We start from the raw sequence: 16008 nt of genomic DNA on the forward strand, positions 1-16008 counted from the left end.
GTTCCCTCGAGATGACTTACATATTCATCCCAAGACATACTGAACAGTAAAAAACAAAAACATACCCAGTATATATATATAAATGAAAAGGTAGTACAAGTTGCAGAAATATCCTGTTACCAGTGCTCTCAAACCATAGGACCTTCCTCCAAATAATGCAATATGCTGCAGTTTCACGCTTCTTTCATGCATGAAAGGGAATCAAATGTAGAATGGGGCTCCAGGTTCATGTTTCTGGTTCTAGTCTCTAGGTAGTGAAGCACTGCCACACACACACACACACACACACACACACACACACTCCACATCTATATGGTGTGGTCAGATGCTGTGCACACAGACCTCTCTGTGTATATGCTTTCCATGCAATATGGAATCCTGCACAACTGTGTCTCTGAAATCCATGGAATACATATGTGTGTATTGTTTCCTTTGGAGATGATTGTTGCAAGTGAAGCCAGTGGCACCATGCAACCTTGATGGGTGGTACAGAAATACAGTCAAACTCATATTCTAAATGATTTCTTTTTATGAAAGCAATATATAAAGTGAAAGTGGGAGAAAAGCTGTGAATATATGCAGTAAAGAAAAATAGTTTAGTGTACTCAGCAAGTAGGCTAGTAATGTAGCCTCTAGTACTGTACAGAGTTTTCCAAACTGTATGTCTCAACATGCCCTGCAGTTCTCCCGGGGCTGGAAAGGGATTATTTTAACCTCTGGTTTGCTAGTAAAACTGAATAACAGTGTCACAGAATGATGCATGTTATGTACTGAAGTTCTCACCCTGGACCAACAGGGGGAGACTGTAGATAGTTCAGGTCCACATATGCAAATAAGGGATCGAAAGTGACGTTCAGTGATTGGATAGTTACAGAAAATGGTTACTGTTGCATTCTAGTGGAGCTCTATATAAGCAGGCTTGCTGAACCCTTCAGTTCAGTTCTGTTCTGGCTTGTGAATAAAAAAGAGCTGTTTGAAGAATCGCTGTGTCGTCTGATATTAACAATGCATGTCTAAAAAGTGTGTCACCAACATGAAAAATTTGGAAAGCTCTGCTCTAGTTGTTCTTGGAGCCTCCTAGCAAAGTTGAGGAGTGAAAAAATAGAGGCTTACCCCACCCCGGTCCCAATGTTTTAACACTAGGAATTAGCACTAGGAATCACTCTGAGAAGGTGACAAGCATACCGTCCAATATTTCTCCGATGAAAACAGGGACATCCTATTCCATAATAATTTTAAAATTTATACTCTGGGTGGCTTCCAACACATATAAAAACACAACAAAACAGAAAACATTTAAAAACTTCCCTATACAGGACTGCCTTCAAATGACTTGGGGGACAGATAACTCCATAGCCTCCAACATTTTTCTGATGAAAATAGGGAAGTCCTAAGGCAAAGCGGGACATTCTGGGATAAAATCAGAAACAAAAACAGCTTCTGTAAATCTGGAACTGTCCCTGGAAAATAGGGACACTTTGAGGATCTGGACAAGTGAAGAAGAATGTGGCTAATTCTGTGCCAGACCAGTATGTGGATTTAAGAGAGGATTGTGATTTCTAGTTATTGTAGCCAAGAGCACAACATTCTTAAATCTAAAAGCCTTATGGGAGCAAGTTTGTGTCACTACACCACTCTGCCCTGCTTATTATTATTTTTTGGAGGTGCTTTCTTTTAAATATTTTGTTTAAAACAAAGTTCTCTTTAAAACATGGCTGTTCTCCTGTACTCCCTTCCACCTACAGATGGGATGTTAACACTGCTCTTTTCTAAAAATGCATTAAGATAAATGCAGTTGGGACACGTTTTCTATGACTGTGTAGAATTCCTCATACTGCTGCCAAATACTGAGACTTGTTAACAATGTAATGCTAGCATAGATAACTTTTTAAAATTCCTTTGGCATTGCTCTCAACTAAATAAATGGAAGATTAAGGCCCTCGTTTCACATACTTCTTTTTTCCCTGCTCCCCTCTGGCACATATGTATCATAGTCAATGAAAGCAGCTGGCCATACATAATTAAGCAGTGTTCACTTGAGACATCAGCCTCTTGTTCATTTTAGTCCATCCACTGTGTGTGCCCATTGTACTACATGGCCCTTGAAAAGAGAAGGATGCTAGGGGCTATAAAAATATATATGACAAAATTGAAGACAACTTTTACAGTGTGTGGTTTAAAATACTTCCAAACCAAACAGATAACTGAAAGCAATTTAGAAATGGAAGAAGGCCAAACACACCATCTATAATGATCCACCGACTCTTATTGTTTCCCACCTAAGTGGGAATTTTCTAATATTACATGTAATGCATCCCCAATAGCTGTTTCCATTGCTGCCTCTGATTGTTTCAAACATTATTTGCTCACCCTGAAAAGTGATTGCTTTCTAAATTTCCTGGTACCTACTGCCATCTGAATTAGATTTTCAGCATCCTCTTTCTGTTTTATGTCTTCCTTGTCTGCATGACTTGGTTTTGCTTCTCTCGGTTTTATATAAGCATGTCCGTGTACCCCACTTTCCACGTTTCCACACACTTTAGAAATTATTTGCCCATTTCAGGGCATAAAATCACACAATCGTGATGCAATAACTGAGCGCCACAGGAGTTTCAGCAACTTTCTCAAGGTCCATTCCTTCCCTAGCAAGAATAGAAAACAAGCCTAAATATAAGGTTGTTTTTTAAAATGGAAGATGGAAGAAAAAAAGATTTTAGAAGACTCCATATGTTTGGACCAAATTAAGAGAAAGTTAATCATACAACAGTTCCCGTGAAATCAATCAGGCAATTTAGTGATTTTAACTTAAATTAGAATGGATCAGGCCCTGCGTGCAAAGAAAGGAGGCAGAAATTCTGCTATTTTTGTTTATCTTGCAACCTCTGCAAAATATATCTGTGTAGTGAACTGAAGAAGTGTGCATGCACACAAAAACTCATACCAAGAACTAACTTAGTTGGTCTCTAAGGTGCCACTGGACAATACACACACACACACACACACACACACACACACACACACACACATATACATACATATATATCTTCTGGCAGCACATAATGTTGAAAAAAAATCACATGAAATTCAACTCTTATGGGTTTTGCTATCAGTTTTCTGTCAATAGGACTATAACGGTGGGTTTACCTTAAGGCAGTATGGAGCCAGAGTCTTGCTCTTGATAAATGAGTATTAAGAGCTCAGAATGTCAGGTGATGTGCCCAAATGGGAGCCAATTGTTAAAATAAGAAAATCAGATCAGAGAACAGGGTAGATAAGATACTTGCCAGATAAGGATGATGCAATCCAGATCACTATATGAAAGAAACAATAAAAACCTGCAGTTTGGGGACTAGGGCTGAGAGAGAAAGAAAGAGTTTTATACCTAGAAGGAAAGCATTCTTGGGACTAGACTTTTAAAACTTTTTTTTCAACTCATTATGAATCATTTCCCAATTTTCCTTGCTACTCTACAGATCCACCACATGACAGAAAGTTCCTTGCATATCATTGCATTTCCAACAATTACCTGACTCTGACTTGTACATTTTTGCTAATTTACTTGGTGTCATATAAGTTTCCTTCAAAGCATAAAAAGTAAAGGGACCCCTGACCATTAGGTCCAGTCGTGGCTGACTCTGGGGTTGCGGCGCTCATCTCACTTTATTGGCCGAGGGAGCCAGCGTACAGCTTCCGGGTCATGTAGCCAGCATGACTAAGCTGCTTCTGGCGAACCAGAGCAGCGCATGGAAATGCCGTTTACCTTCCCGCTGGAGTGGTACCTATTTATCTACTTGCACTTTGAGGTGCTTTCGAACTGCTAGGTTGGCAGGAGCAGGGAATGAGCAATGGGAGCTCACCCCGCCGCAGGGATTCGAACCGCTGACCTTCTGATCAGCAAGTCCTAGGCTCTGAGGTTTAACCCACAGCACCACCCGTGTCCCTCCTTCAAAGCATGTTGTTGTTGTTGTTTAGTCGTTTAGTCGTGTCCGACTCTTCTTGACCCCATGGACCAGAGCACGCCAGGCACTCCTGTCTTCCACTGCCTCCTGCAGTTTATAGCAAGCTGTAAATTTCAACCCTGTTTTCCACAGCTTTTCCCACAGGTCCATTTCTGTATTGTGACCCACATCTCTTGCCCAACAAATTATTGCTTTCACCAGTTCATCCTTAGTTTCCTATTCCAACAATAGTTTATACATCTTAAATATTAACTTATCATTATTTTCTAACAATTCCTTTGTGAAATGTAAATTTTGATCAACAAAACCATATTTTTTATCAGCTTAAATGTTTCAAACACATATGGGGTTTTCACTACAAAACGGTTACAAAACTTTGGCACCAGTTTCAAGCAGACTGGACAATGTTGGGTTTGGGGGAACCCTGTCGCCCCTGGGTTTGAGTGTGTATTGCTCCCTTTGTGGGGTGCTACAAAACATGGGGGCCCCTACAAATCACTACAAAATGATTACAAAACTTTGGCACCTGTTTCAAGGGGATCCCTGATTTTGGGGTTTGCAGGTAATAAACACTCACTTCCTAGGTGAAACTTGCTTAAGAGGAGGGGAAAAGGCTTGGGGAAAATAGATTATTATTCCCTTCCTGGTCTAATGTCTTATGAAAAAGCAAAAGGCTTTGGAGGAGGCAGAGTAATCCCATTCATGGGTGTAAGTAGGCAAAAGTGGGGTGGGTCATTACTTTAGGGCAGCCCTCTATTTAAAGGCGTCTTCTTTCTGAGGAGCTGCCAAGCCTGGTTTAAAGATAAAAGTGGGTTTCAGGTCCCCACCAAGCATTGTTTGGACAGATTGAGAAGGCAGCACAAGGTGCTGTCTTCCTTACTAAGGTGAAATATATTTCTATTTAAATGATAGCGATTTATCTCTCTAAATTTGGGTCTGAACCTGAAAACTAACAGAAAAATTATAACGGTGTCCTTTTCGGGTGTGATGTATATAAGGCCACTGTGTATTAGACAACTTTATGTTTTGCAGCTAGCTGGGGGAATATCTCATCCCTCACAAAGCAAATGGTTATTGGATTGTATCCCAACTTTTACTCACGAGTGGACCCATAGGAATTAATGGACTGGGTTTGCCATGGACATTAATTTCAACGCATCTACTCTGTATCCCAAGCTAACCGGTTGGCCGGCCATCATCTGTGTCATGTATGCACGAGCTAGTTGAGATTCCTACATTCCTGCCTTGAAGGGGGTTGGACTAGATGACCCTGGGGGTCCCTTTCAACTCGTATCATTCTATGGACTTTTGGATCAAGCCACCGGACAAACGCTACGGCCGCCGGTTTGAATTTGGGCGGGAAAAGCCGTTGTCGCGGGGAAGGGGGGGCGGGGTTTCCACCTTCGGAACGTGGGGATTGGGCCGAAGCACCAGCGGCGCGCGCACTCTCTGCCCAGTAACTGTGCAGCGCGAGACAATTGATAGAAGAATTGCCGGGGAGGGGGAGGGGGGGAAGGGCGCAGGCCTACAAAGCGAAGCGGCGGCAACAACACGCGTGCGCACTGCTTGCCGCATTACGTCAGCGTCAGCTGTCAGCCGCCGCCGCCTCAGCGGATGGGGCAGGAGGCCGGCTGCGAGTTCCGGGGCGTGTGCATGAAGGGAGGCGGGTACCTCGGAGGACGCTGGCCGGCTGCGAGCGAGCGAGGGAGAGAGAGAGAGAGCGACCGAGGCTGCGACCGCTATTCCCCCTCTCCCAACACTGCCGGTACGCTGAGGGACGCCGGGCGAGGCCCACCCGCCACCTGCAAGGCGCTGCTCCTCCCTCCCCGCCTCGCCTCGCCCTTGGGTGAGTGTCAGCCGCGGGTGTGTTGAGATGGAGAGTAAGGAGCCGGCTGAAGGGACGGGGGGTACGGACGAGGAGGAAGGGGCCGGGTCTCTGGTTGTTGCCCCCCTCCCCATGCCCTTTCCAACATCTTCTCCCGCATTGTAAGGTTGGCGGGGTAGCGAGGGGCCTCCCTGCTCAGGGGCTGAGTCAGCGGACAGCTGGTACCTTCGCCCCATCTCTCTCTCTCCCTCCCCCCCCGGGGGGGGGGCTTCTGATCTCTCCTCTCTCTCGTCCCCCCCGCCCATCTGCGAATCTTGTGGTTCTTCGGTGGGCGCGATTGGCTGCACGGCCGTGTGACTGACTGTGCTGGAGACGAAGATGCTGCATCACCGTCGTGACCACTAGCCTGCTCTCTCTCTCTCTCCCCCCCCCCCCTTTTAAAGAAAAACCAGGCTTAGGAGATGCTCGTGTCGTGGAGAGAGAGCGGGGAGGGCGGACTTAACTGCTGCGTCGGGGAGCAGATTTGCTAACCCTCGGGTTGATGGAGTGAGGGAGATGCCTGGGCTCAAATCTGCTCGGAGAAACGCCCTAGCTCTGCCCGGGAAGTCTTGTCCCTGATCTTTTTGGGGACTCCCTAGTTTATGCAGGTTGAGGGAAATTCAGTTTGTGCTTGCTCATGGTTGCCTACAGCATGTCTTCCTGGATTCAGCCCAGGCCTTGAAAAGAGATGCTGGGGAGACCTGGCAGGAGTCGAGCACTGGTCCTAACTGCAGGCCTTTCTCAATCCACCTTTGCTGGCGTGAGGCAGGAGGTGGCCTTGCGGCAGTGTTTCCTGCCTACTAGTGTTCCTGTAGGGGTGTCCTTTTTATGCTAGGGTGGGGGCATGTATATGTGCGTGTGGCCAGGTAACACTTCTTCCGGCTTTAAAGGCCGGATGACATCTCCATATTGCTTAAAAACAGACAAAGGCTGCTGCTTCTGTACCTGGGCTGGTGACTGAAGGAGTGCTACTGTGTTTATCCTCATTTCAAACATACAATGACTCATTATAAGCTTGTCCCATCAGGGAAGGTAATATTGAGTGTCTTTCTTTGTTTTCTTATGTTTCAGACTTTGAAGCTCTCTGACCTTGGGCAAATCATCACTTCTCAGCCCATTCTCTCCTACTGCTATTGTGAGGATAAAAGGCACAATGTTTGTAAAGCACTTTGCAAATGGAAAGTGATGTTGAACTAATAATTAACAGTATTTAATTTTTTCCCAAATAGTTGGAACATAAGTTCACCATTCAGTCCATTTGAGAGAATTTCTGAAACTTGAGGATAACAACATTCATGGTTACTTTTTCACACACAAATTCTTGCCACAGTCTTCTTTTCAATGGTTTTGTATGACTAGCTCCTTTTCCCTTGTCCTTCTCTGCAGTCTTGTCCCTTCTGCTTCCTGACAGCTGGTATAAGGAGAGGGGTCAGGCAGGCGTCAAACAATTCAATCTGTTTGGGAGAGACTGAGGCTGAATTCAGCTGACATGGCAATTCATGGGTTGTTTTTACATCTGAACCCATGTTTGCTCACTGACTTTGTGTTTTGGGATATAGGAACATTGTTTTAAACTGGTTTGCACTGGCAAGCTTGCCCCAGCTGTGGTTGACATTAAGTATGAGTTCACAGTGCAACAGCCTCTTGAGACTGAGCAGCAGCCATAAATGTAGTTTGTTGATGATTTGTGGAGCTGGAAGTGAATTTATGAAGATAAGTGCTAAACAATAAATGAAAACAAAAAGCAATTCTAAACCATGGTTTGCCAGTTTTACATTTGGAAGCACAAACTGTGGTGTGGGTTATTAATTATAAGCAAAAATGTTATGCTTGGATGTATGATAGGGTTGTAGAAGGCAGTATGATTTTATCTCTATTGCCGGTCTTAAAAGGGGAAAAACCTCTCTGGTAATCTGGTGAGCAATCTCTCAGGTTTCTCACAGTGGATTGACATTCAGCTGTAACCTCAAAGGGCTCATCCATACAAAAGCTTCCTGCACTCCCATTTGGCGCTAGTACACAGTTGGAGTTGATTTCAACTTACTGAAACTAGAGAGGGCAGATTTTGTCCATATATAGAGAGTGTCTCTCTGTGTGTAATTGGATCTCCTCGTTTGGCTGATGTATGTATTTTAAAAATTGTTGGATAAGTAAATGATTAGAAATTGTACAGGACTAACAGCCTGGTCCTCTGCAAAGTACACCAAAGTCTATTGAAATTGGTTGGATGGGTCGCTGACTCAACATAGATTGGGTTATAGTTCTTTAATGGGTTTCTGGTTCCTGAGATGAGAGTCTCCCTGGGTGTGGTCTGTGCAGCCAGGTTGGTACTTGAGCACTGTTTCAGAAAGCAGTAATGATAATCATTGCACAACTGTTAAAAGCAATTAAAAATACTAAATTTAATTTATTTAATGTCATGTTCAGAAGGTAACAGCATGGATAGATTTCTACTACTCACAAACAGTAGTTTCCTTAAGTTACATTATTAATACTGAGCTGGATTCAGCTAACCCCTGATCTGTTAGCAGGTCAGTGCAATGACTCCAACTAACGTAGCAGGACTCCCCCTCTGCTCCCCCAATTTACACTGGAGGTCTGGGAAAGCCCCCAAAATAGCAAGCAGTGGGAGGAGAGGGGAAGTTGTTCAGTTGGGCAAATAGAAATACTTGTGCTGACAGAACAATCTCCTTAACATTGTGTTGAATTCCATCCACTTTGTCTTAGTGGCAAGAAGGTAGTTTCTTCATTGTTGCCCATAAGAAATTCTGTTAATGTTGCTGAGTATAGGTTTTGAAGTAGTAGTCTTCAAAACAATGTTAATCTTTAATATTTCTAGGAAAGTTAAGAATTATTTTAGAAGTGTTCTGATCTCTGCAGAAATCATTATGTCTCTTAGCATAAGAAGGCATACCTCTTGTATTAGGGATATGGAAGTCTTTATTTGGTCCCTAGAAGTAAATGTTGTAGTTCAGATTGTTGTGTCTTTTCTTTAGAGGATCAAACAGAAGAAGTTACAGATGGAATCTGGGTTGTCCGTTAGCCTTTTTGAAGGCTAGCATCATTACTATCTTTCTAATGATTTGCAGTGTCATCTGGTGCCTAGCAGTTCTTGGCAAGTTCCACCATGAGATGAGCATTCACATTTTTCAGGATGTAGTACATTAATAACATTTGTAATTCTAGGCTGTAAAATTGTAATAGCAATAGTAACCAAAAAATGAACGAAAGAAATGAAATTTAAAAACAAAAAAGGGGTGTGTCACAAAGCAGCCTTTCTCAGCCTTGGCTCCCCAGATGTTGTTGGACCACTGGTCTTGCTAGCTATGGATGATGGGAATTGTAGTCCAACAACATCTGGAGACCCAAGGTTGAGAAAGGTTGCCTTAAAGGCTAGTGCTAGGATTCAGTCTAGCACTTGGAATCTAGTAAAAGAGAACATAATATGCAACCCAAACATTCATGAGGAACGCCATTCCCTTTCTCTCATCACCTTTTTCAGGACAAGACAGCAACTGTTTGTTGTCTTTGAGCATTCCTTAGGGTGTGGATGTTAGCTGTGCCAATGCAATATGTTCCCTATTGCCCACAATCCAGGTTTAGTTTCTTTGTGCTCAGTTCTGCTTCTGTGAATATGTTCAGGCAGCATGAGGAAAGCCATGTGTGTACAACTCTTGACAGGGTATTTTTGGGAGATGGGCAAAAGGTTCCTCACTATGTGTAAGGAATCTCTACAGATGGTGAGATCCTACTCTCCTTTGCTAGCTGGCCACTGTAGATATCCATATGGTTGATATCTACTTAAGAAATGTATCAGTATATATTTTATCTGAGTACCACTAGCAAAGGGTGCTATTGATCTGATATTGAAGAGAAAATGAATGCAAATCAAGAAATACCAGGTGCTATAAGAAATAATTTTGTCAATGGTAATGAGTTCTGCATTGCTTCAAATGATTCCTAATCGGGCAGGAATTAAGGCCCATTTGGTCCAAAGCAGTGTCAAATGTAGCACTAGAGAGTCCTTGTACCCAGATCTTACAATATTGCCCAGGTTTGTCAATGAGCAACATAAATGAGAAGATGGAGACAATGTGTGATGATTTTAAAAGCTGTCCTATAACACCTTAAAAGCTTTTTTTAAAAACCCTGTTGACATAATACATTTGTAACAAAAGTGAATGAGAAGTAACTGATTCTGTCTGGAAGCTTACCTGCTTGATGGTTAGTGACTGAGTGTCTCAATGTTCTGAACATAATATGATAAACCTGTTCAGTTCAGGGTTACATTTGGAAAAATGCTAATATAAAACATTACAAACCATTGGGTTCTTGGCTGTTGTTCTGATGAACCCTTCATATATATTTAAGTGCTTATGTATCTCCCAAATTTGAAATATTAAAATACAAGACTGTCTTCAAAGGACATAGGAGAAACAATTCTGGGAAAAGGGTGTTTCAAGTCAGGGTGCCACCGTGAAAAATACCCTGTTGTATGTCCTGAGCTATGATTTTTAGTGGGGAGCCACAAGCAGAACCCCCTGCTTTTTGTTGATTGAGTTGTCTTGTATCAAGGAGGTGCTCCAGCAGATATTTAGACTCCAAGTCATTAAGGCAGCCCACAGGCAGCTATTACAATGATTTTAAGAGCATTGTTCTATGCTCGCATCTTACTTTCCCAGTTAATAACCAAGCAGCAGCATTCTACGCTTGCTACAGCTTCTGGACCATTTTCATGGTCAACCCCACTTAGAGTTGCAGTAATCCAAATATGAGGTCACCAGAGTATATGGCACTCATGCCAAACCATCAGTTCAGGAACAGCTTTAGCTGGTGAGTGAGCCACATCTGGAAATAGGTACTCCAAGGCCCCCTGAGCCCCCATTGACAACATGAGGTTAAGGTATGCCCCAAAGCTACATACATGCCACTACAGGAGGAGTACTACCTCATCCAGAACAAGCTGTTTCACCAATTCCTGGAATTGAGCTGCCTGGCCACACTACCACCATCTTATCAGCATTCAGTCTATAAACTTAGGCAAACAAACAATGTACAAAAGTTAAGGGCTACTCTGCTCTTGTGAATGCCAGTGAAAGTTGTAAAATCACTTTCTCACAGGCTTATTGGTAGTTCTTGTATAATGGTGGGGGACAACTCCCAATGTCTATAAACATAGAGCATGATCCAACTAAAGTTAAATGGATTTATGCCTGCTGCTGGAGGATTTCAGCAGTTGCCAGACTCTCCCATCTAAATTAATAGTATCTAAAGATGCTAAATATTGGCCAGATTGTTTTATTCAAAATGTTTAGTAGACATAGTTGGTTCAGTTGTATTCAATAAACCTAACCTATTGAATTTGGTCAGTGAAGGTGCTGGTTAATTCATATTTTTTAATGATTCCAATCTTACACTGCTAGATTCAGTATAAATTTATAAAGATTCCCTGACTGGTCAACTGTTGTTCTTCATCACAGATGTTGACTGTTTTTGTTGATGTTCATCGGAGATCACCAGGCAAGTGGATGTTTACATGTGTCAAATTATAAGTGCTAGGATTCAGTAGTCCATTAAAAAAAGGAAGTGTTCTGTCTCTGGGTTGCATTCTAGCAAAGAGTAATGGGGTTTAGCTAATGCTGGAACACTTTCCCCCATCTCATAATTAAACTTACTAATCAGGCGTCAGCAGTAAACAATATTGTAGTTATTGTACCCAACTTGATTACAGAATGCTGCAAATATTCTTTAGTTTTTCTTTGTGTTTCTCCTTAGCAAAGGATTGTGGAATAGCCAGTAGACTTCTTTCCTATGTTCCATTGTAAATTATGTATCAGTAACACATTACACACTGTAGTATATTGATCTCAGAAGTACACATGCCTCATAGCACAAAAATAATGATTCACTTTTTAAAAACAATCTATCCCCCCCTCTATGTTCAAGTATGTTATCAGAGTGCTTTAACAATGGAAAACAATGCCACTCGAATAAGCACAAGAGAGAGTGCATTAGTGAAGGATAAGGGTGTTAAAGCTTCACTTAATTATTGCTTGTTTCTTTGTATCAATCAAAATAAAAACAGACATAAAACTTAGCCAGATTATATTTGTATGGGACCAACTTCCCAGGCAATCATAATAGTGATTTTTAATTTAGATGGTCAACAGCGTATTTGGAATTATTTACACACCTGGTGGCCAAGGGTGAGTAAACATTCCATTCTGATAAGTTTGAAAGATCTCCAAGTGCTGGCTCTGGTATGGTGACTGCATCTTTGCTTCCCAAACTATATTTGAGGTGCACCCAGCATAGGTAACTGACTGTGGCAGGATGGAGAAAGAGTTACTGTCTTGCTGATTGGAAGAGGAGATGAATGAACCTTGCCTATATCAGTTTTTACAGTGCTACATTGAAAATATGGCTTTTTCATGTGACCTACATTTCTCTTGAAGGAATGTAGGTCATAACTAGCTGGAAACTAGAGTACATACATTGGATGGCGATTGATTTGACTGTTCAGTTGTTACTGTAAGCTATTTGTAAACCATAGCCTTCTTTAATATTTAGATTTTTAAAGTATAATGGAATGCATAAAGCAATGCATCAAGATTATTGGATACCTATTATCTGCTTTGGTTATAAATGTTATCCTGTGGCAGTTGATTTTTGTACACTTGCTATATAAGAGCTTATGATCAAAGCTGATAACGATTTATAGAGCTTTAGGTGACCCATTTCTAGTTCAAAAATTACTAATCTAAGTGAAATGAAGTCAAAGGTAGCAAGTTACCAGTATAAGGAGTTTCTACTTATTAGATATGAAGGATAGCATTTAGCTGTTTCAGATGCAAAAAATGCTGGCAGTGCCTCAAGCATGGAGCAGCCCAAACTACTTGCTAGGGCAGTTTTATTTTATTATACTTGATGTATGTCTAGTTTTGGTACACACAGCAGTAATTATGTTACCATTCATAGTAAGCCCTGAGCTCTTGTGTACACAAATAAAAAAGTGTAGAATTCAAAGTCCAAAAATGAAATTTTATGCATGCATGTTAACATGATTGGAATTCTTGAGAGTAAAATGCTTCCATTTTGTTGTCTCCTTAGTTTTGCAATTACAAGCAGTAGTTAAAAACTTATCAATATGGTACCCAAGATTCTCATGACATGCTCACTGAAAACCTATAGTATTTTACCCATTTGCGTACACAGTAAAAACATTAAACCTTAAAAAGATTTCTTAACCAGGGCTGCCTTCAGATGTCTCCTGAAGGTTATTACCCATCTCATTGACAATTGATGGGAGGCCATTCAACAGGGTGGGTGCCACAGTTCCTTCCACAGTTTCAAGCCATTTTCAAAGTATATGGAATTAATACTTTACAAGAATATTGGTAGATTAGATCAGTGTTGCCACCATGTTCTGGGCTTGTATTCACAGGAATGCCTTTATTCTCTTTCAAATGGAACAGCTGATCCTGTGCAATGTTTGGTTTCCATTTAATGAAAGTGTTTCTATCTTTCCGCCTGTGCTCTCAACAGCTTAGATATTGTGTGGATAAATTGTAACTGTTGCTGTGGAGTTCTTGGAAATACAAAATATAATCTTGAGATAACAGCTACATGCATCAGTGTGGACTCTTGAGCAGGTAGCAGTGCTTACTTGGTGACAACACTTGATATTAAAAGTGTATTGAGGTGACATTTGGAAAGATTCCGTAGTCAATGATTTGTATTGGCAGCAGCCCACAGGATGGCTTCTGAAGAAGTTGGATATATGATGCATTTTGATGAAACCTCCCATGTTTACTTCAGATTTATCCCCAGATCATCACCCTTTGTCAACTTTATTATATCCATGAACTAGTTCCTACATCTGTCTTCTCCCTTTTTCTAGCGTAACTGTGGTAAAATTGCATTTGGCAGATTTACATGGGTCTCTTTCTGAAATACTTGTTCCTGTGTAAGAAGATTCTATTCATTGTAAATGTATTTGAGTTGTTTCAGTAAACAGATAGTTGCTCCTTTAAGGATGTCAGGTCAGATTTATATAATACACTGTGTATACACTCTATAATCAAGGTTGTGCAGTTAACATTTTCATCTTTTTCTCTTTCCTTCTATTTCTAGAGTCAAGTAATGTTAAAGGACAATATCTCATGGAAGGACTATAGCTAATGGAAGAGAAAAGTCATATCAGGACATCATTGGTTTCCAGGTTACCAAAGTATGGAACAAAACCTGCTGGAAATATGCTACAGACCATCCCAAATGGGACAGCTGTTAATTTATCAGGGAATACTCGGAGCGTTGACAAAAATTTTGGCAAGCACAATGGCACTATTCGTATGTCTTCCTTCTCTTTTAACTGGCGAAAATCAAATAAATACCAACTGGGTGATCAGGTCAGCAGTGAATCTGACTCTAGTCATAATTCCAATGAAAGGCTGACAGATTCTGAAAAGTGCCCTCAGTCTGAAGGAGCAGTTGGTAAAGAAGTGCTCAGGGTGGGTTCAAGCAACACCTTGTCAAAACTAGCTAAGCAAAACAGCATGTTTGTGCCACCTACCGAAGAATTAAACCAAAAGGCTTTGCCTGGGCTGTCTAGTTCTGCTAAGTACAGTAAAAGTTCCTTGTTAGGCAGAACTTCATTTTCTGGACTTCATGCTCCAAAATCACACTTGAATGGAATTTGTGGGAACCGTTCAACTATAGGCTTGCAGAGGAATAGAGGTAATTCTACTGCCACCAGGAGCAGCTCAGGGGAGAGTCTGGCAAAGTTGACTGACAATGATAAATCTTGTGAAAAAATGGTTAGGTCACAAAGCTTTTCACATTCCATTCAAAGCTCTATCTTGCCCCCTGCAACCCTAACTAGGTCACACTCTTTTAACAGAGCTGTGGATCTTACAAGGCCTTATCAAAACCAACACTTAACTATTAGAGCATCTCAGAGGTCAAATCTATTATCAAGAAGTGCACGGCAGTTGGATATGCCCAATGGCAACGAACCATTAAGATATGGGTTTTCTAGATCATATGCTGCTTTAGCTCCCCCTGGTTTGAAAAAACAACCACTATCCAATGGCTCTGGGGATGCACCTTCTCTCAGATTTAGAACAGCCCGTCCATCTTTATTGAAGCCTAGCAACCAACACTTGGGGAGAAAGATCCCTGTGGATGGCAGCACAAGTAAAGATACCGAAAACTGCACAGAGGAGGACTTGATCTCAACAAATAGCAATGGAGGAGTTGATGCAAAAGGAATGCAAAACAATGAAAGAACTGAAGATGGAGAAACTGTACATAATAATGTAGATAAAATCATTAGCATGGATGGCGATGTTGATGAAATATCTATATCTTCCTTGTCCTCTTCTGAGAAAAATGATCTGAGCGAAGACTTTAGTGATGACTTCATAGATCTAGAAGATCCCAACCGACCAATAACAATTCAAGAAGAAGTGGTTTCTGTTCAAGAGCTGGAGCATGGCAATGGAATACCGCTAGATCAGATTTTGTCTCTTAAGAAAAGTGAAAGATCCAACTGTAATTCTGATGAATGGCTGAATATACGTGTGTCTGGTAAATATGTTATGTTTTTTCTTTGAAAATGGGAACCTAAGCTCTTACAGTATTGCCACTACAATTTTGTCACCTAATAGTGTGCATTAAATTTTTTTGTTAGATTATAAATAACAAATATGTGAAGAAGTCTACCAATAGGTTTTATTGATTGTTCAAAATTTTATTAGTTTTTCTATGTATGTTTAAAGAGTAGGATACATGCACAGCCAGTTTTAGAGGGAAAAACAAGTTATTTCTTGGACTTGGGTGCTCTGGAGGAAGTTTTACCCAGTGTGTTTTGTCCACAAACACATTATTAACTAGTTCTATATACAATGACACTAAGAAACTTGGCTCTATTACAAAACTATTTTTAATTGTCCTAATGGTACCACCAAGCAGCTACTGTATTTTTCACCCTATAGGGTGCACCTGCCCATAGGGCGCACCTAGGTTTTTTTTTTGGGGGGGGAATAAAGAAAAAAAATTATTTCCCCCCCCAGGCACGGGGCTGGGGTGGGGGAAGCCCGAGCTTCCCCCGACCCCAGCCACCAGAACAGGCTGCTATCTGCAAGCCTGGGGAGACCAGCGGGAAGTCTCGCCGGGCTCCCAAGG

The 16008-nt window shown here is 41.5% G+C and overlaps 1 protein-coding gene across 4 annotated transcripts in view; it reads left to right on the plus strand.

The window, feature by feature from the left end:
* Window positions 1-6952: 6952 nt before the first annotated feature.
* Window positions 6953-16008, plus strand: part of CCSER2 (coiled-coil serine rich protein 2) — a 52481-nt gene continuing 43425 nt past the window's right edge. For 3 of the 4 annotated variants that reach the window (XM_081190833.1, XM_081190832.1, XM_081190834.1), the window contains exon 1: window positions 13957-15411. In XM_081190833.1, the coding sequence (XP_081046959.1) occupies window positions 14004-15411 (1408 nt within the window). In that variant the 5' untranslated portion in view covers window positions 13957-14003. Of the gene's footprint in view, window positions 6972-13956; window positions 15412-16008 lie in introns of those variants that run through there. The other variant, XM_081190831.1, reaches the window with a different exon arrangement.

The sequence above is a fragment of the Podarcis bocagei genome (genome assembly GCF_964188305.1).
Source record: "Podarcis bocagei genome assembly, chromosome: 4".
Taxonomy (NCBI): Eukaryota; Metazoa; Chordata; class Lepidosauria; order Squamata; family Lacertidae; genus Podarcis; species Podarcis bocagei.